The sequence below is a fragment of the Cicer arietinum genome, chromosome 5 (genome assembly GCF_000331145.2).
Source record: "Cicer arietinum cultivar CDC Frontier isolate Library 1 chromosome 5, Cicar.CDCFrontier_v2.0, whole genome shotgun sequence".
NCBI lineage: Eukaryota > Viridiplantae > Streptophyta > Magnoliopsida > Fabales > Fabaceae > Cicer > Cicer arietinum.
Window position 1 is genome coordinate 72,151,665 of NC_021164.2, and position 21,061 is coordinate 72,172,725.

At 32.0% G+C, this 21,061-nt stretch overlaps 4 protein-coding genes across 8 annotated transcripts; 1 reads left to right on the top strand and 3 right to left on the bottom strand.

The window, feature by feature from the left end:
* Window positions 1–318: 318 nt before the first annotated feature.
* LOC101505234 (uncharacterized) lies at window positions 319–3,793 on the bottom strand. 5 transcript variants are annotated; one of them, XM_004501566.4, is made up of 5 exons: window positions 1,946–3,793; window positions 1,732–1,792; window positions 1,392–1,511; window positions 1,109–1,280; window positions 319–741 (listed from the first exon to the last, which is right to left on the bottom strand). In XM_004501566.4, the coding sequence occupies exon 1, from the start codon at window positions 3,755–3,757 to the stop codon at window positions 2,225–2,227; it is 1,533 nt and encodes a 510-aa protein (XP_004501623.1). In that variant the 5' UTR covers window positions 3,758–3,793; the 3' UTR covers window positions 319–741; window positions 1,109–1,280; window positions 1,392–1,511; window positions 1,732–1,792; window positions 1,946–2,224. The 5 variants fall into 5 exon arrangements, with proteins under 5 accessions (XP_004501623.1, XP_012571621.1, XP_012571623.1 ...); XM_012716167.3 differs by having other exon boundaries at window positions 319–754; XM_012716169.3 differs by having other exon boundaries at window positions 1,722–1,792.
* Window positions 3,794–3,936: 143 nt separating this feature from the next.
* LOC101504384 (14-3-3-like protein B) lies at window positions 3,937–6,714 on the top strand. Its single transcript, XM_004501563.4, has 4 exons — window positions 3,937–4,618; window positions 4,703–4,825; window positions 6,220–6,336; window positions 6,483–6,714. The coding sequence occupies exons 1-4, from the start codon at window positions 4,121–4,123 to the stop codon at window positions 6,501–6,503; spliced, it is 759 nt and encodes a 252-aa protein (XP_004501620.1). The 5' UTR covers window positions 3,937–4,120; the 3' UTR covers window positions 6,504–6,714.
* A 2,736-nt stretch (window positions 6,715–9,450) lies between these two features.
* LOC101504708 (protein CutA, chloroplastic) lies at window positions 9,451–11,779 on the bottom strand. The gene is made up of 6 exons (XM_004501565.4): window positions 11,531–11,779; window positions 11,326–11,447; window positions 11,197–11,259; window positions 10,275–10,306; window positions 9,967–10,061; window positions 9,451–9,729 (listed from the first exon to the last, which is right to left on the bottom strand). The coding sequence occupies exons 1-6, from the start codon at window positions 11,680–11,682 to the stop codon at window positions 9,648–9,650; spliced, it is 546 nt and encodes a 181-aa protein (XP_004501622.1). The 5' UTR covers window positions 11,683–11,779; the 3' UTR covers window positions 9,451–9,647.
* Window positions 11,780–19,194: 7,415 nt separating this feature from the next.
* On the bottom strand, window positions 19,195–20,703 carry LOC101504075 (zinc-finger homeodomain protein 2-like). The gene has a single exon (XM_004501562.4). It carries the CDS (start codon window positions 20,253–20,255, stop codon window positions 19,440–19,442), a length of 816 nt encoding a protein of 271 aa, XP_004501619.1. The 5' UTR covers window positions 20,256–20,703; the 3' UTR covers window positions 19,195–19,439.
* Window positions 20,704–21,061: the final 358 nt, after the last annotated feature.

Genomic DNA, 21,061 nt, shown 5'->3' on the forward strand with positions numbered 1-21,061 from the left:
TTAAGAAAATTACAGATTAACACTGTCTTGTATTTATTTAACAAGAACATTATTCTGTACTCGAAAATAAACAATTTATAGTATATTCATTACTGTGGTATCCTCCTTTACAGATTTATAGTATATTCACTGTCTTGTAGTTTAATATTGTAGTTGCAGCTAATTCAACAGCCTTGAAATGTTTAAAAAAACTGCAGCGGCATTGCAGTGAGGTTTATAAGTCTTGAATTCCTAAGGTGCAGTTTGGTTTTGGTTGATTCCATCTTTGTTTATGCATCAAGTGTCATTCCGCATTCATGATGCTGCAGTAGAGTTGAATAGTTTAACCACCATACGTAATTAGATGTTACACACATACCAAGTCTCTTGTGAAAGCAAAATTCAGAAAAGCATATGAAATACCACTATTAGTTTTTCTATTTTTCTTATCCTAATTATTACAACAAAATTCAATGTGAGACTAAAACTAGCATAAATAATTGTTGCATACTACAGCTACTTAATTCTGCTAATAGAAATAATACTCTATATGGGACATTGGGTCGCCGCCCATCATTGTTGCTTCGATGAATATATGAGTTGGCTTCACACTTTGAATATCAGCAAAGAGAGGTGAGGTATCCTCTATGCATCATTTTCCATACACATAGGAATGCATTCAGCAAAACCCCATCCCAACATGTCTTGCCATTATGAGTATTGAGTAGGGCTCCATTAGGTAATTCCAAAACATGTAGAAATCTAATACAAACAACTGCAAATTAGTTTAGCAATTCCATAATTTAGCGCAGTTCTAAAATTTAAAAACAATTGTTCAACAATCATTTCAATTTATTAACCTATAAAATAAATTCATCTCAATTAATGTTCTATAGGATTTCATTTTTGTCCATTTGCAAAGATTCAATGCACTACATTACATTATCAGTGAAATATTTCTTGCTTATTCAATAAACGGTATACCACACAGGAATGCTATGATGATGTTGCAGTTTATTATTCTTTGATGGCAGAACATAAAACATTGAATTGTTAACAAGACTAACGATATGATACACACAATGACTTCCTAAGATATTAAACAAACCAAAGTAGACTATTTTTATACCTCTTTCTCTTCATTTTCCTGAAAAGGCTCCCTCGTTGAATCTAGTAAAATTATATGGTGTCAGCTATATTCTGCTCCTTCATTTCCTTTTTGGTTCCAAGACCAAATTTGAAACTCCTAAATTCTCTTTTCTATTGTTTCTTCCCTCTTCCAAAATTCAGAAAGAAGAAACCTGAAACAAAATATAAAACTTGTTTAAAACTCGGAATTTGTTTTAAAACTCAGAACATTTTTCTGGTTTCAGAAATTGCAAGATGAATAAAACTTTGATTCACTTCAGTACCACTAGACCCCATCTTCAGACACTTTCATTCTTATCCACATGCTTATTTGTTTCACATTTTGCTTCTAGAAACTTCTTTCCCAGCAATCCATAAACTCTCATTCTCATTTCCATCATCCTCTGCATCAAAAGAAATAATTGTAAATGAAAGCACTAAAAACTTGAACACGATGCAATTATTCAAATGGAGAGAAATAAAAATGAAACCCATTAAATGTATCCCATAACAATGCAAAAGGTGAACAATAAACTCATCGACAGGACTAAATAAAAATAACAATACCCCCATAACAAATAAAACTCCAAAGCACAATGATAAAGAAGTAATACCGATGAGTACCTTGCTTTTTGCTCCAACCGTTTCAAATCAGCAAGCAAAGTAGTAAGCTTCCGTCTCATATCTGCAGAAGAAAAAGACTGAACCAAGTGAGATAACAGTCAAGGCAAAAATCAAACCAAAAAGCTGAAAGCAAAGGCAAAAATTCCAAACAGGACCTTGCTCTTGGAGCTCAAGCAGGTATATTACACAAAGAGAATTAAAGGCAAAAGTGAACCTTGATGGCACCGGTGTGGAAGTCATGGAGTATCGAATCCCATTGGCCAGTTGGCAGCGTCGTTGTTGTTGGTATTGTTATGGTAGTCATCAGAGACTTTGAGGCAGAGTGGTTAGGAAGGGAAGTGAAGTAAGTGTCTTTCGAGAGGAAACGTAACAGAGAGGTTTTGAATTTGGAGCAGAGAGACACAGGACATGGAAAAGCATGTGGTGAGGTCTGTGTGTGAGAAAGAAAAGAGATTGAAAAGGCCAGAAAATACATCATTCTGCAATACAGATATCAAGAATTTGCTGTCACTAATTCATCAAGTAGCTCAAAAACATACAATAACTTTCTGTCTCTGCATATTAATTCGATTAAAAGTTCCCAACAATCAAGTGGCGGCTGGAACCCCATCTCCACCAAGTCAAATAGCGCGGCAGCGGCATCATCAACCATCCCTTCCTTACAAAAACTAATCAATAATTCATTTGAGGTAGCATAATGGGGTAGAAACCCCCTACTTAGCATTAGTTCTAATAATTTCTTTGCCTTCCTCAACTCACATTTTTGGGTTAAGGAATTTAGGACAATCCTATAACTACCTTTGTTCAAATAAACACCCTGTTGTGGAAGTTTCTCAATCATATCAAGAGCCTCCTCAAATCTACCTTCTCTGCACATACCTCCAAGTATCACATTGAATGCAACAGTATCAGCCTGGCATTCATTTTCCTTCATTTCTTTAAGTAACTCTATAGCTTCATCAATTTTCCTATTCCTACAAAAGAAATTTATCAACGAAGTGTATGTAACAGTATCAGGTTTCAGACCAGAACTCTTCATTTCGGCGAAAACCCCCTTTGCATCCTGCAATTTCCCCACTTTACATAATCCATCCACCAAGGCTGAGTAATTGAATACATTAGGACAACATCCATTACTTTTCATAAACTCAATTACATTTCTAGCGCGATCAGGTTTCCCTCCACGACAAAAGCCATTGATCAGAACATTGTAAGTAAGAGGATCAGGTACAATCCGATCCTTTGAGACCATTTCCTCGAAAAGTTCAAAAGCTTCTTTGAGTCGTCCATTTCGACAAAGGCCATCCATCATGGTTGAGTAGGTAATTACATTAGGATATGAATACTTGGATTTCCTCATTTCTTCGACAACTTCAAAAGCCGATTCAATATCTCCATTTCTGCAATGGTATTTCACCAAAATATTGAAAATGCAAACGTTTGGCTTATAAATTAGACTCCTCTTAGCATGCAAGAGCAACTGCCGCGCCAAATCAACCTGATTGGAATCAACCAAGAGATTAAGACAAGTGCTGATAGCTTTAGGAGAGGGTTTTTCACGAACAATTGGCTGAATAGAGAAAAAAGCATCAAGTACTTTTTCATGAAAAGAGCATTTTGAGTAATGCTTCATGAGGTTGATAAATATACCCTCATGAAATTGACAAGTTTCATAGGTCATTTGATGAAGAACTCGATCAACAGCTTGAAACTTCTTAAACTGAGCAAGTTTATGGAGAATGGATGCATAGGTAGCATTGTTGTGATTAAAACCCTTTTGTTCAGATACCATGTTAAATATTTTCAAGGCGTGTTGCGGATCTTTCTCTCTTTTGATCAAATTGATAGCAACGTCGTGAGTGATATATTTGTTTTTCCTCCTGGTTTCATTAGAAGGGAGAGTGATTTCAGGGGGTGGGTCTAGTTTAGGTTTTGAAAAATTAAGAGGTGATATCCATGGGAGTGAAGATGTAGTTGCAGAATTATTTGACTTGTGTCTGCAGCGTTGAATAGCTGAGATTTTCATGAAATTGAATTAAAGAGTGACTCGCAGTTGCACGGGGACGGACGAGGAGGGACTGGGAGCAGTGAATGGTGTTAGGGCTTCACTGAGGAAGCAGTGTGAGGGACTGAGACTGAGTGGGCCGTAAAGCGGCCCAAATAAATGAATGGGCCAGGTCCAAGAAAGGACGCTGAGCCAACATTTAGATGAGATGATAAAAAGGGTAAGGGAGAAGACAGCGCAATCCCACACATGATGACTATATTATTATTATGAAAAAGAAAATCCAAATATTAATATTGTATTTATTAAATGATTGATATCGGTATCGTGTAAAATAGAGTGATACAGAGAGTGTGTGTGTGGGTAAGCAGAATAGAGAAGAAAATGGCAGGTGCGGTTCCAGAAAACCTAAACAGAGAACAATATGTGTATCTTGCGAAGCTTGCGGAACAAGCGGAGAGGTACGAAGAGATGGTATCGTTCATGCAGAAGCTAGTGGTAGGGTCCACACCATCGTCAGAACTCAGCGTCGAAGAGAGAAACCTAATATCAGTTGCTTACAAGAACGTAATCGGATCGCTTCGTGCGGCGTGGCGAATCGTTTCGTCGATTGAACAGAAGGAAGAAGGTAGGAAGAACGAAGACCACGTCGCACTCGTTAAGGAGTATAGATCTAAGGTTGAATCGGAGTTATCTAATGTCTGTGCTAGCATCCTTAACCTATTGGATTCGAATCTTATTCCTTCTGCTTCTTCCAGTGAGTCTAAGGTTTTTTATTACAAAATGAAAGGTGATTATCATAGGTATTTGGCCGAGTTTAAGATTGGTGATGAAAGAAAATCTGCTGCTGAGGATACTATGTTGTCCTACAAGGCTGCACAGGTTTTTATTTTTTATTCTTAATTTTTCTTTTTTGAAAGATTCATTAATTTATTAATTGTTGCTATTGTTGTGTTTGTTTTTAAGGATGTTGCTCATGCGGATCTTCCATCTACCCATCCTATAAGATTGGGTCTGGCTCTCAATTTCTCTGTCTTTTATTATGAAATTCTCAATCAGTCTGACAAAGCCTGTGCCATGGCCAAACAGGTTTGTGTTCATTCGATTTGGTTTGTTTCTTTTGCAATAACTTGTTCATGTGTATGTGATATGTGATGTGATATCTGTAATGACATAATTTTTCTGATTTATGAATTCATATTAATAATTACTATAATACCTGTGTGCTTCCTTTAATTTATTTATTGCCTTGAAATTGCCATTTCAACTTGATTACAAAATTTCTCACCTTGTTTTGGTCAAATCAAACAATTGTCCAACAAAGATTCAATTCTCTTCAATTATTTTTTAAACAACACTTTTTTATCATTATTGGGTTTGTTTTATAATCTAATGGGTTGCATTCTCACCACTAAGAATGTGTATCTGACTAGGTTCCACTGGACTTTGACTAATGAGAGGTCTGTTTGACTTGGATGTTTCTCTATATGTATCTCTTGTGGTAGAAGTCTATCTTTTTTTCTTTTCAGAAAGACGAATGTTAGTAACTTGTTATATTTGTTAGATGTTAGTGGAGAGTAAGATTTGAACTCTGACCACATATGACTCTCAACTCCTTTATCCCACACCCTCCAACCACCAAGCCACTTTTATGACTCCCAAATGCATGATATTCTAACTGCTGAAAGAAAATCTGGGTCTGTAAAATAAATCATACTTATTTCTTTTACATGCCCGTTGTAGCTAACCTTGATGAACAATGATCCCTGTAGCAATCTAACAGCCAATATTTGGATATTAATAGTTTCATGGTAAAGATATTGTGGGGGGAAACTTCTGTTTTTGAAAAATTAGTGTGTTTGGTAGTACTGCATTGAATAAATTTATACTGCTCCTGAAGCTGGGTACGTTTTTCACTTGAATAAGTGAATTTATCTTAGAGAAAAGAGGTACTGACACAGGGAAAGAATTGGTCAAACATATTTTCTCCTTGGTTCGTCAGAATTCTATATTTTCTTTTGGTAATAAATATTGTTATTCATCTGCAATTATATCATAGTTAACTTATTGCAAACAAGAAATTTTCTTGCTAAATTGCAACCAAATGGAATTTTCTCCAAAAAAAAAGTTAAAATGAAGAAATTATATTGTTGGGGAAAAAGAATTATTCATGTGCAAAGAGATTATACCTTGTTTTCTTTTTAATTGTATGATATTAAAGAGTTGTTTAGCAAACTGGATGTGTTGTTAAGTTTAACCCAACATTGATTTTTCTTCCCCTCAAAATTGTAGACTTCACTTTTTCTATTAGCAATACAGTCACTCTTATATTCATATTGACACCAATTATTCCTTATGTCTCTCTTTTCTTTTCCTTTCACGGTTGGCTTGTACTGTACTGCACTGAGTACTGCAGCAGGAACACAACTTTATTGATTCTAAAATATAATGAATCGAGTCGATTTTCTTTTCCTCTTTGATAGGCTTTTGAGGAAGCAATTGCTGAGCTGGACACCTTGGGCGAAGAATCCTACAAAGACAGCACTCTAATAATGCAACTTTTGAGAGACAACCTCACCCTTTGGACATCTGATGTTCAGGTAAAATGTCTCTCTATATAGCTCACTCACCCTTTTCAGAACATTTTTCTGTCTTAAGAATTTTGATTAATAATAACTTGTCTCTCTTCCTAATAATGCACCCGACGGATCATAATCTGAGTTAAGCTATATTTGGCTTCTTGCAGGACCAGCTAGATGAGCCCTGATATCCCTTACAGGTGGTCGGGTCGTATTCTTCCTCTGAAGGAGGTGGGCTATGAATGTCATTTATATGTGCTGATTAAGAATCGCCCTGGTTTAAAAATTGATTGGCAATCTGTGATATAGTGTCTAATGGACCAAGCTCGTTTTTTATGTTTCATATGATTTGGATATATTGTCTTAATGGGAGATCCAATTAAATTATTTTCACTGCAATCTTCTTTTTCCTATGGATTTCTTGACAATATTATAGAGTGCAATATCAAAGATTAAAACGCATACTTGGTAAAATGAAATTGCTTGCGGATTGTGTTTTTTTCTAAAAACATGAGTCAACCTCAAGTAAGGTAGATGTTCTGGTGTGGGCAGCTTCTGTGGTGATGGTGATGATCCGAGGGGATGTACTTGTGAAAGACACTCTGATGCCAAAGTGACTTTCAGTATAATATGATAGTAAATAAAGAACAGTTAGGATAGATGCCCTGTTTGGGGGCAGATCCCATTAAGGATGACCGACTGACTAGTACTCGGTTATATTCATAGGGTCCATGGCAGATACTCTGGTAAATGGTAACACAGTTTGTCTGCGCGTCAGTCAGTCTCGCTAGTTTATCCCTAGCTCGGTCGCCCGCACTATCGAGTACTTCGGTATGGTACAAACTGAACATTTAATTTGGTTTGATAAATGTTACTTCTCAGTTTCTCAATCACATATTGCATAAGGTTATTACTAGAAAGTAGCCAACCCTAGTACAAAACAAAACAAGGGGGTCCTGTTTAAAAGTATTGGTCAGTCGACATTGAAGGATGTGGTCCTCTAAGAAGTGTGGTTATTCTCATTTCTCATAGAACAAACACTATTCTTAATAACTATGATGACCAATATATCTTCTGTCGTACATGATGATGCTGATGGCTACTTTTTTTGCAACCATAAAATATCAAACTATACTAATAGCAAACAAACATTATTTTGAAAGATTCCAAAGAAATACGCTTGATCTTATGTGTTGGTTATCCACACCATTTAGCGCAATGTTTTATGTCTTCTCCACCAATCATCACTTGTTTCTACTACTGATTGAAGATATTTTCCTTCTTAGGTGAAAAAGAGTTGATTACATAATTTAGCAAAATGCGATTTTGGTGTATTTTGGAGAGAAGAAAATGATTAAAATAAAATTTAGATGGGAGATAATTTTAGTTAAGAGAGACGGAGAGAAAGTTATTAAATGTAGAGGATTGATACGTAAACAATCCATACCCTTTAAGCCTATGTTTGGAAACAGGGTGGATCTGCAAATCTCATATTCCAATGCATGGTCACCACAAAAATCACAAAGCTACAAAATGAAGCTTCAGTTCTATGTGTGGTCTCGCCATGGAAATAAATATGCGCTAAATCGTTCATGATTTTATGTGTATAAAAGAGTTAAGTGAATTTGCATTTCCATACACTATTTAGATGTTGTTAGATATGTTTAAAACACCTATAGAGTTCTTAAAACTAGGCCAGATTCAAGGATGCCATTAAAAAAAATTGAAATTGAAAGAAGTAAAAACGTTTGCAACATTTTTTTAGTGTTTATTATTGTTTTTTCCTTCTAAATTTTCCACTCAAGTCCAAATATTACAACGACGTTACAAACTTCTAACAGCGCAGCAATAAGAAGTGTATGTTCGATTTTGAAGTTAACAAAGTATGTTTAGAACAAAAATACTTTTCAATAGGAAAATTGACTTTGACTTTGATGTTTGTTGTAGTACTTAAGTTTGTAGAGAGGTTTCATATCATTTTATGTTTGTTAGTCGAACCAAATTTGGCTTCAAACTTGCCTTGGCATGGAAACAATGTCTCTTATACTTTTTTATTTCCCTTTTCTATTTCAGAGGTTTCACATATTTCTTATATTAAAGTTTAATGTTTGTGTAATTTTTAGTAACTGCATATTAAAAAATACTTATGATAATTATCATATAAATAAATTACATTTTCTCAAACATCTGTTTGAAAAAAGTTACTCAAAGATAAATCATGTTGGAGAAGTTCATTTAAATTTAATTTTGCAAAATAAGATAGAATCAAACTTTGATACAACCATACCTAAAGACTCAAATATAATGACATAATAACCACAAGTTTTAAACAAAATGTTGAACACAAGTGATTGATGAGCTTCTAATATACTATCCTAACAAATAACAAAAGATGAAGTGTCTGTTTGAATGTTTCTTTGAGGTTTGTCACACCCCAATGTGTTACGACAATGACTTTTCTAAAGCTACAAATTCTAACTTTTGAGTAATCACACCTTAGTTTCCTTCTTATCATCGTTCCAAATAACAAAAAAAAAAAAAAAAAACCAAGAAAAAAGCAAAAAAAAAAAATGCCAAAACCCCAATGTGTTACGACAATGACTTTTCTAAAGCTACAAATTCTAACTTTTGAGTAATCACACCTTAGTTTCCTTCTTATCATCGTTCCAAATAACAAAAAAAAAAAAAAAAAACCATGAAGACAGCAAAGATAAAATATGCCAAATAAAGGACAGAGGAAGAAACACAGAGTGCAAAGAGGAGGAAGATGAATGGATAAAGGAATTTGTTGTACACAATTTTGGGATTTTGACATGGATGCGATGTAGTGGGGAAAGAGATTTTGATAGAAGGGGGACTATGTGAGATTAACCTGTTTTGAAAAGTGGGGGAGGTGCATAAGAATAGACGTCGGGTGCAAAAAGCAAACCCTACAATAAATATATGCCTATTGTGCATAAAATCACGGAAAAAAGTCCACTAACATTCCCATTTCCCACCACCCCATATGCACTTTGAAAGTATACCTCCGTAAAAACACTGTTTTTGCCATTCAGAAGAATACTTAAGAACAAAACACTAATTGTTTCAATCCAAAAGTATACTTCCGGGCACATATGAGATTATTTAGAAACGTTGGGGGAAAAGAAGCTCTCCACATTAAATCATATTCAGCCCATTACAGTCGTCATCAGTAATACAAAATATTGGCTGTCACCCTCTACATAATAATATTTAGACACATTGATAGTTACATAAATGACATGCCAAATTTATTTGACACATAAAGGAAGAAGAACTTGAACCCACACCTCTGGCTATAAACATGACAGTCACTCTCTTGTGCTCTCTTTTAACCATTCTAAATATTTGAGATTGCCTCCAGTGATGGGTAAGGAGATCACCTCTGGCACACTAAAAAAAGGATAAAAGGATGCGGTAAGAAGTATGCGAATGCACTATTGTCCATAAAGTACACCTTGATTCATTTCAATATGGATTCAGTGGCAAAGTTCTTGAGTCTTGGCGGATATGGTTTAAGTTTTAATTTCTTCAAGCTTTTCTTTTAGAATCAATTGGTAAATGCAACATTTTACAAAGCAAATTTAAATTTAATGGCAAGATTATTTTCTAGATATATATCAGCCTTACTCGTATTCATGATTTGCTTTGACATGCTCTGTCAGTGCTTCCAGAAGGGATTGCCTAGTCTTGATTATAAGAAGTTCCTCAGAATCAGTTTGGATCTGTCAGTTTGCACAAAGCTGGCAAAGTCAAAGCTAGAACAATACTTTCAAGTTTCAATTAAATAAAAAAACTCTACAAGAGCATTAAAGCACACTAGAAAATAAGAACTTCTAATATTAGGATGGTGACATCTTTAAACAGAAGTTTCAATTCATATCACTAATATAGGTCTAAACATCATTCTTCATTTAAAGGAATATTGTAAACCATACCTTTCCCTCCCACTGATAGACTGACTCTATACCTGCATAATACATAATACTCATGGTTAAAAAGTCATACATGGGATGCAAGAAAAACACACAGAGACTGCCATAGAAAGTTAATAACTCCATCATACCAATTCACAAACTATTAAAAACATGAAGCTAAAATCATGAAACCAAAAAAACCTTTTTATTGAGTTGGGCTAAACATTAATTACTGATTAGGTAAGTAATTTTTCGCCAATGCTAAAACTAATTACTTATTAGGTTAACTGAGTTGTGCTAAAAATAAGAAGAAGAAAAATTAAAATTAGCTAAGACTTTTGATTAAAAAAAAAGTAAAAAATGTGTTTTTTATTTAGACCCGACGGACCAACCCGCCCCGTCAGCGCCTTTTTTTGGCAGGTTACACTTGGCGGACCAACTAGTAGCAGTGGTTGAAAATCTCGACTCTCGGACTCTCCCCCTTCAAAAAACGACAGGCTAAACAGGCCTACCTGTTATGCCATCCCTAATTTAATCATACTAGAATGATGGCAACAAATAAATAATCTCAAAAGTAATGATAGATGTCAATGAGTAGAGTTCATATGTGGCCAAAGCCATGTCAGAGGAGAAAAGTAATTCTGACAATGCCTCAAGGTAAATCTGTCTTTAGTTTACGGTTAAGCAACTACTATAGGCTAAGAAATGGTAATTAATTAAAAAAAATAACAAAAGATGTTCAATTAGAGCATCGAATTTCAATTAATAATTTAATAGAACCATGTTCAACTTTAGTGATTCAAGTAAACACAAATCCAACAAAAATTACAAAAACAATTGACAAAATTTGTCCAACATATTCATAATGAAACAAGTTTTCTGGAAAATTAACACGGCACTATAAAAACACAGTGGAGTGAACAAAACAAAACAAAATTGTTACCCGGTACCCTGTTGACACAAGCTGCAAGCTTCTCTGAGACAATGCTTTCAGCCAACTTCTTGCCTGCAGAACCAACAAGATGAAGATCAAATGAATAAATAATTACATGATTAAATAAATGAATACGACCTGCTTCTTTGTTGGGAACAGTGACATATACAACGATGCTTGGAACAGTGGTGTTATTCGTATTCCCTTCCATTCTGATAGAGTGACTGCTCTTGAATGAAAACCTGCTACCTAATTTGGATCTGAAACAAAACGAATCAATTCAACAAAACAGAGAGAGGGAGCATAGAATAGAATAGAATACCGTAAAAGAGATTGAACGCACCCTGTTTTGAGAGCAGAAGAATACAAGGGAGTGCAGAGATTGGAGAATCCCAAAGTGAGCATGCAAAACGCGCCAACGAGGGGTAAACGACGTCGTAGCGTCGAGGATGAGGAGAAGAGTCTAGAAGTGAGTGTGGAAGTGGAGGAAGCCATTTTAGTTGAGAAAATTATAACCTGCTACGCGTCTCCATCAAGCCCCATTCTGCTCCTTTCCTTGATGCGTGGATATCAAGCCCTTGCTTGTGACACCTGTAATTAATATTTGCGGCCCATTCTCTAGCCCGCGACCCTTCGTCTCTTTTTCTTCTTTTTGGGCTATCTAAATGGTCTATAGTGGACAAATAATCAAATACTACTCATTTAAGATCTGTTTTAATTTAATTGGTTTGTTTCAGTTTTATTATATACATGTTATCAATTTTTTCAGTTTCAATATTCACATCGTATCTTTTAAAATACAAATTCTAAAATATATTTATTAAATGGACAAATGGAAGATTAAAATTGATACTCATTCTCTGCACTTTATAACAAGTGATCTATTTAGAAGAAGAAAAAAAATGTTTTAAAATAAATGACTCTTTAATTTTTTTTAATTGTTTTTCTCCTATTATATATTTATGATATATATCAATATTAATAACAATAATTTAATAAAAATAATATTTTATTTTTTATTTATATATTTTTTTAACATATAAAATAATTCACTCATTGTAAAACTGAAATAAAATTGGTTGTATTTTTTATTTTTTTCTTTTACAACATAGAAGTCTTAAACATAGAAGTCTTAATCTTGTTGGAAAAAATCTATATGATTTAAAATTTTAATATTTTTAGGTTGAATGATTTGTCCAAATTCAAATTCATATTCTATAAATTAATTATGATAAAATTTATCGTATCTTCTGAAACTAAAAAAGAATATTTCCTTCTTTACAGTATTTATCTAACTACTTAATTGATTGTTTATCCCATCTAATCGGTTATTGTTCAACTTAGTTAATTTAATTAATTTTGATTAAATCATAATTTATTCTTCCATCATTTAATCAATTAATTAATCAACCTATCCATGAACTAGTAACCTTGATCAATTATTTAGTCAATCTAATCAATTAACTACTATCCTAATCAACTATCCATTTAACCTAATAGGTTTTACTAATCATCCAAATGACTAATCTAAAATATCTAATCGATTATTTAATCTTTCAATCGATTAACATATCATCATTATCGATTAACCTAACCGTTCAGTCTTACACCTAATTAATATGTTTTACTAATCATCCTAATTCATTATACCTAATGTTTCCTTCAGTCTTGCACTAACCCAATTGATTATCCTAATGAACCTGGCTGTTTATAATTGCGATTTTTGCAAAAACACTACAAAATCAAAGCAAATCACGTCCAACAATAATTAATCACCATCAAGAGAACATTATCAATTGTTTTAACCACACATTCAAAATTTATCAACATCATCGACTATATAAAATCATCAAATATCATCAACACCATTAATCATTCAGTACATCATTAGAGATTATCTCAATTTCACAAAAAACCTAGTTCATTGTAACACATAAATAGTGGTCATGCGAGACTTAAGAATAATAGAACATAGGACATATACTTATATAATTTTAAATTAACAACTATAATTATTTATTATACTAAAAATTCAAACCCACTTTATACCTTCATTAATGAAAACACGAATAAAAAAAATTGATCAAAAGAAAGCTTCCTTGTTGTCTACACACCTTTAGAATTTTAATCACAGCAAGGATTTAGAAAAAGTGTTGTAATTTTGAAGTATAAAATAAAAGGTTAAATAAGTATTTAGACTTTATAAATTTTGAAATTTTACTTTTAGCCATATATAAAAAAATCACTTTTTTGAGTTCATACAAATAATTTTAATCTCTATGAAATGTTAAATATATTTTTGAATAATTTTTTTCAATTATGTTTAGAACATTATAAAAAATTCTTCTATAAATATTTAGAATTTTTTAAACATTATAAACTCAAATTGAAGATAACGAAAACATAAATCTAAAAATCAAATTTTAAACTCATTTTTTATGGATAAAAAATGTATAGTATTTTAAACACAATTACTATAATAAAAAAAAATTAACAGAGATTAAATTTGCTTGCGTGATAATTTTATAAAGATTAAATAATGTGATTGTTTTTATAAAGACTAAATATGAGTTTTCCAAATTTTATAGAATTAAAAATATATTTAATCTTATAATAAAATACAATTAAATTATGAATTTATCGAATATAGTTCAAATCTAATAAATAACAAATAATCACTAGATGATTATCTACTTCTCTATGGTTCTATTGCCACAAACAGAAAAAATTATGTGAATTTTTAGAATTTCTTAAAAAATTGCAATCTTAAAGAAATTGGTGTCTTGTTTTTTACACAAATGGCAAATTTATAGGCTAGTATTTGGTTCTAATGATAAGCTAGGGTTTTAAATTCAAATATATACACAAAATAGTGGAAATAAGATTTTATTGATTATGGTCTCGGTTAATTTAATTTATATTACTAGTGACATGATAATTTTTCAGATATAAGAAAAACATGTAATTATTCATACATATTTGCAATAAATGAATGACGGATATATAATCAATTAGCATAAAGATTAATCAATTAAGATCAAGGATGACAAGATAACCCGCACTCGCGGGTACCCACTCAAACTCACTTGATTTGGACGTAAAAAACCGTTTTGATTGTACGCAGGTGTGGTGCGAATTTTCTTCAAAATTAAAATTTGAAGGCGGGTTTGGGGATGGTGATATCCAACCCCCACCTGAAACTGTTCCGCAAGTAATATTAATGTAATTTTTTAATTTTATATACATATTGAATATACTTAATATTTTTTTAAATATTAAAAATTATATAGAAATTATTTTTTAATTTTATTATTGTCTAATAATATTATTTTATTATATTAATTATAATAGCTATGATTTTTAAATTTATAATTATATATAGATATATATATGGATGAGGATGCGAGCGGAGAAACTCGAACTCAGTTGTGAACGGGGATGTGGACCTCCATTTTACATCCGAAATGAGTGCAGGTGCAGATTTTCCCCGATTAGTCGGGTGCGGAAGTGGAGGATGAAAAATTTGTCCATACCCCGTTGCCATCCCTAATTAAGATAACATGTCTAATCAATTAGTTGTTGCTAAATAATCATTAAATGGTTTTGGAGTGAAAGTGTAATTCAACAAGTTTGAGGTAAAGGTTAAAGAATTGAAAAACTCGAATTTAAATATGAAGAAGGAAAAAAATACTAAAATAATAACTAAGCTTAAAAAAAATCATTAAGTGATTTATAATTGTCATATATTGTTCTTTAAGTTTGTCAAAAAAAATAATATTGTAAGTACTTATGTGGATGAGTTAAACTCATGTTGTTGATGTGATGATTTATTTATTAGGTGATCGATAAATATTTTTATCTGCGCTTGCTTGATGATTAGTAAATACTTTTATCAATGTTTATTGAATGATCAATAAAATACTTTTTATCAATTTTTATTGGATGATCTATAAGTACTTTTGTCAGCATTCTTTGAATACCCCTAAATCAGATAAACTTTCGGAACTAAACTTCTAGATGTAATTATTATTGTTTAAACATTCACACATCTATCAAATAAAAATAAAATCTAAAAATAAATACATAAAAATGCGGATGTTACACCATGTAGATCCATCTGAACACAAATCACTAACTCCTCCTTTAAATAAGATATTATTCCTCAAAATCCAAGTGCACTAGCAAGAAGCAAATTAGCATATCAAACTTTTCCATCTTTTTATGAGCTCTCCCTTTCACCGAATTTCTAAAAAGTGAGAAATGATCCTCACCAAATAACCCCTTTAAACCATCTTCAATCCGCATCCAACTAAAAATCTTCCCCTAATTAAACAATTATAGCAAAATATATGGTTTGTTCTTGAGTAACTGGTATGCATGTTTCTATATGATAATTTTGTTTCTCCACAATACAACAAATATATATAGAAAAAGAAAATATTAATTTATATTACATTTAAAATTGAAAAAGTAATTCATTTATGGATTACAAATTGTGGAATGGATGAATTACAAAATCGTGGCTTGTACTGTAATATACAAAGTACACAATAAAAAAATTAGATTTTGTATTAAAAATTGTAACACAAAATTCCAAAACAATTAATCTATACAAAAAGAAATATGAAAATTAAGAAAAATATTCTAGATTTATTAATTTCTAAATACTAACCAATAACTAACACAGTAATAATATCTAAATGTTTTTCCTTTTAATTTTGAATATTTTATGTTTACTGAAACTTAATTGCACAATGTTACAAACCCAACCACTAATCGATTATTATTACATGCAGTGACAAAACAACCCAATTTAATATTTCAATTTCAATATTTTCATATAAAGATTAAAAAAAAAAAAGCGACGTGTTAAAAAACATTTTATCATCAATATTTTTTATGTCAATTTAGGTGGAAGCTAAGGACAAACTATAAACCCGATTTAAATATAAGAAAAATACTAATGATTATTTTTGTTAAGAGAATAAATATAAAAATATTATATTAAAAAATTGTGTATTCAAGTTCTTTTTTTTTTATACCAACTAGTACTACAAATCAAATTATTCATTTATTCATAACTATTATTAAATGAATCTACTAATTCCAAGAGGAAGAATCAACGGAAAAACTACAACAATTTAATTATATATTAAATTTATACATTATTTTTAAATATTAGAAAATACTCTTATTTTATTAGGGACGTTTTTGCTTCAATAACTTACAAACTTTTACGTAAGGATACTTGAGGTTTTGTCGTGTTAATTGAAAATAAAATGTTGTTAAATTGTGGGTTTGGCCCCTTGTGGATATGCTTAAATGTAACATTTATGCAGTATTAGTTAATGACTCTGTAGGAATTGATATGTGTTTTTGTAATAAATATGAATATTTTATCAAAGACAAAAATTGCATCTATAGGCAAATGTTTGAGGTTTTTATTTTTATTTTTTTAATAGAACTAATACTTGAAGTTAGAGAAAGAGATATGTAATTTAGTATGGCTATTGCATAGATGAATGAGTTGAATATTAATAATGTTATATTTAATATTGAATACTCTACAATTTTATATTTGCACTTTAATATTTTAACCTTAATATTTTTTTGGAATTACATTAATATTCTTAATTTTGTATATTGAACACTCTAAAATTTTATATTTCGACCTTAGGTTTGGAGTAAATAGTCAAATAACAAGTTTTTTCTACTGATTATGTGACAGTGGTTCCAGCCAACTAGACGCACCCCTATCAAATGTAAGAATTTTGATGTTAAGGTTTTGTAATTTTAGGGAATCAACCAATTTTTAGATTTGAACATAGCCTACAAAAACATTAAGACAACTCTAGTTTTACCATTTTGAATTCTACTCGAGTGATAAGCTTTTTTTTCAAATTAAACTTGTTAGTTGAGTTTACTATGAGACAATCTAATGTAGTAGCACATGTGTTAGTTAGTTAGAACGACTCTATGTAGAACTAGTTCTCAGGATTTTAATTTTAATGTTACGTTTAATTGTGTTATTCATGACATTTTAAATGGAATGATATTATTTTGTTTCCTTAAGAAAATGTATATATGATGAGTTATATGAGTATAAAGGCTCCTTTTTTGTGTGGATAAAGAAAAGGTCGAATAATTGTCATAAATATTACTTTTAATGAAGATAATTTTTTATGTAAAAATGAAGAAAATTTATTTTCTCCTAACTTGTTTTTGTCTTTCTACAATTTTATATATTCTCTTTACATTCAAACGTCAATTTATGTGAAAAATATTTAGTTGTATTTTTGCAAATTAATGTTGTGCTTGGATTTTTTTTATTAAGTATGCATTTGTATAACTAGCCCCTTGATTTATTATGTTGGTTCCACACCCTGCTAACAATAATATAAATTATCTAATAATGAAGTCCTCGTATTAACAATGAGAGGTGAACTCATTCTCTTGTTAGGTATGGAAAAACTATTTACTAACTTGATCAATTGTTGTACATGAGCATGCTAAAATGCAATTAGATGCAGGAATTAGTTTCACTGCTCATGACATGACACTCAAAAATAATAGAACCAAATTCAAGTTTGTTTTTCAAAATAGTATTCGATCGAAGTCGGCCTAGATCAACAATTAGGATTGAGGAAGCACGACATAAGACAACAACTGTTCAAAAGAAGTGATTTACTTGTTCACACTTAACCATCAATTATGTTTGTGTTTGAGACTAAGAAATTATAGAGTTTGAATAGTGTATCTTTAATCAGCATTAGATGTTCTTTTTGTAAGATATTCTAAGGTTCTAGAAATCTATTAGAGTTGATGAGTTGTATCTATCATGATCTACAAATGAGTGCTTAAGTTCAGATTCGTGTCCCCTTATGATCATCTAATAACCATTACCATCATATAATTCAAATTTAGATTATCGAAGCTCAGATGATCCCTCAATTGAATCCTGTTAATCGCATTGCATTAATCTAATATACCCTAATTCAATAATTGTTTGGTCTTGATTCTAGTTTGGGACGGATTGGACGCGATCCGTCACAGAATAATTATATGTTAATTAAAACAAGAAAAGAAGAATAAAATAATAAGAAAAAGACAAAGAAAAGTTGACAGATAGCAGAATTAACGTGGTACAGTATTCATAAAAATCAGAAAAAAGTCTGCATGTCTGATCTGCATGACTGTGATCTGTGCAGCTACAGTAGAACCAAACAGTGTACGAGTTTGCCGCGTGAAATACCCACTCAACTTGATTCATTATTACTGTTTTCTGATTATGAGTACTACTGTTACTTTATCGCTTTTTCATTTTACACCATACACTTACGGCTATGGAATTAATCATTGAAACCATAAATTAGATACAAAGATATTAACTGATATTTCTCAGAACAAATAATGGTAATTGATGATCAGCTGGGGTACAAAATTAGTCTTAAACAAAAACCAGAAATAAACAACTGAACACAAGCATCAAAAGGAACATAAAATAATGAATATGAATGGATGATATGAAAAGAAAATGGTGTCGCTTCACTTTTTGGAGTATGGTACTGTAGATGAATCTCTTTGATTGATTCATTAATGAATAGTAGCAATTGAATTTTCAGTAGCGTACGCTCAAGTGTGTCTAGAATGCTGAGTGCTTACTCCAATAGAGACATTAATATTAGAGCGTAGAAGCGGTGATAATAATGACAAAAAACAGGAAAATATGACAGATGTGAATGATCATAAACTAACTAACTTGAAATTTGAAACATGTTTGTCTTTGTCCTTGCATGCCATATACGTTGTTCAATTCTAATTATATTGGAATTTATTCTCTGTGCTCATTTCCACACTTCCATTGCATACTCTTAGTGAGAGATTTGGCAAAGAAGCACTATACGTGTGTTAATCTCATTTTTTGTTACTTTCCTAGCTTATAGTAAAACTTCATCAAATAAAAAAAAAATACTCCAATAAATTGAGAAAAGGGGAATGAGTAAGAACTAAGAACTAAGAACCCTAGCTAGCTAGATCTCCATTAATTAAATAAAAAATAAATTTTACATTACAAATATTGAAATTGTTCCTTTCTTAAATTCCCCTTTTTTCACACAAACTCATGACGTCCAACTCGACCTATTGACACTGAAATCCAGTAATTAATAAACTAATGTTGGAGTAGAAGTAGAGAGAACGAACAATTAATACCAAAATTGTCCAACCTAAAAATTACAGAAAAAGGAACGAAATTAGGGTTTCTTACCAAGAGTGTGCTTGTTATTATGCATCCAAACCTTAAGCACATTTCTCTTGATACAATTCTCAACACAGAATTGTTCAATTGCAGCTTCATCTTGTTTCTGGATTCTCCATCCAATCTGTTCCGCAAATGCAAGCATCCTATCCTTCTGTTCTTGAGTGAACTTTGTTCTAAACCTTTTCTTCGTTCCACTTCCGCCACCGCCACCGCTGCTACTCGGATTTGAAACGTCATCATCTTCTCTACTGAATCCCCCACCCGATGCAGTAGGTGGAAGTGCTAATGGACGATGTTGTGATAGCAGTGGAGTTACCAGGTGGTGGTGGAGGTATCCAGGTGGAGGTGGTTGCGCTGCGCGGTGGTAGTAAGGGGATAATTGATGGTGGTGGTGGTACTGAGGGTGTTGGTGTTGCCGCGGTTGATGATTATGAGATTGAGAGGTTAGTTCACCGTCGATCTCCTTGCGATGAAAGTTTCGGTGACAGTTACAGGCAGCGCAAATTACGGCTTCCAGTGTTCCTTCCTCACCGGCAGCTAAGAACTCGCAACAGCCATCAACGGCGTGACCGCCGATGTTGACGGCGTGGTTCTTTTGACATTCTCTGTATCTGACTGTCCCTGTGGGTCCACTTTTGCGACCACCGCTTGCGGTGGTGACTGATCCTCCGTCGTGTCCCACGCTGCCAATTTTGGACCTCAAGCCTGAGTTTCCTAAAGAGTCGTAACCGGCTACCGGCGTGACCGGGAATCCCATTTCTTCTTCTTCCTCCTCCTCCTCTTGGTCTTGATGTTCGTCAAATTCCATATTGTTTTCCACCTTTTAAAAACAAATAATAATGAAAATTAAATAAGTAAATATTTGAAATAAATAAAAAAAATCCTGTTTTATTTGGAGTTTGGGTTAAGCTATTTTGCTTCCTTGCTTGAGATGGGACTTTGAGAGAAGATCTAGAAATAAATACAATCAAGTGAGTTGAAGTGAGTCAATTGAGAGATAAAGATAAAGCATGAGAAATTTTGAGGATGGATAGTATATATAAGAAGGTAATAAGATTGTGTTTTGATTTTTATATATAAATATATTTGAACACTTTATTTAATATTATGGTAATGAGTATTATTAATTAGTATTGAAAAAATGTTTTAGAGATAATAATAGTAGTAATATTAAAATTGATTTGTTTGAACACGGCGTTTGAAGATAAGAGAGTGGAAGAGGATGTGGTCATCAATAACCCAACCCGTCTTCTGCAGAAAAAGAGATGTCAGTCTCACTCTGGAAAGCCTTCCAAAATACTTTGCCATTAACGTCTGCATCCAAATTCCATCTTCAGACTTTTACTTTTTACTTTAACTGCCCATCCCTTTTACTCTTCTTCTTCTTTTAACGTACACCAAGTATCACACAAACAACTCTCAATTTTTTAATTTTAATTTTAATAAAATATTTATTTAATAATATTCATAATTATTTTAAATTAAATTTTAAAACATTTTATTTATTTATTTATATACTTTTACATTTATTTTCTTAAATCATTGATCTAAATAAATATGTTAGTAGTAATATATCTTTTGATTATAATTAATTTGATGAAAATAATTTGGTGA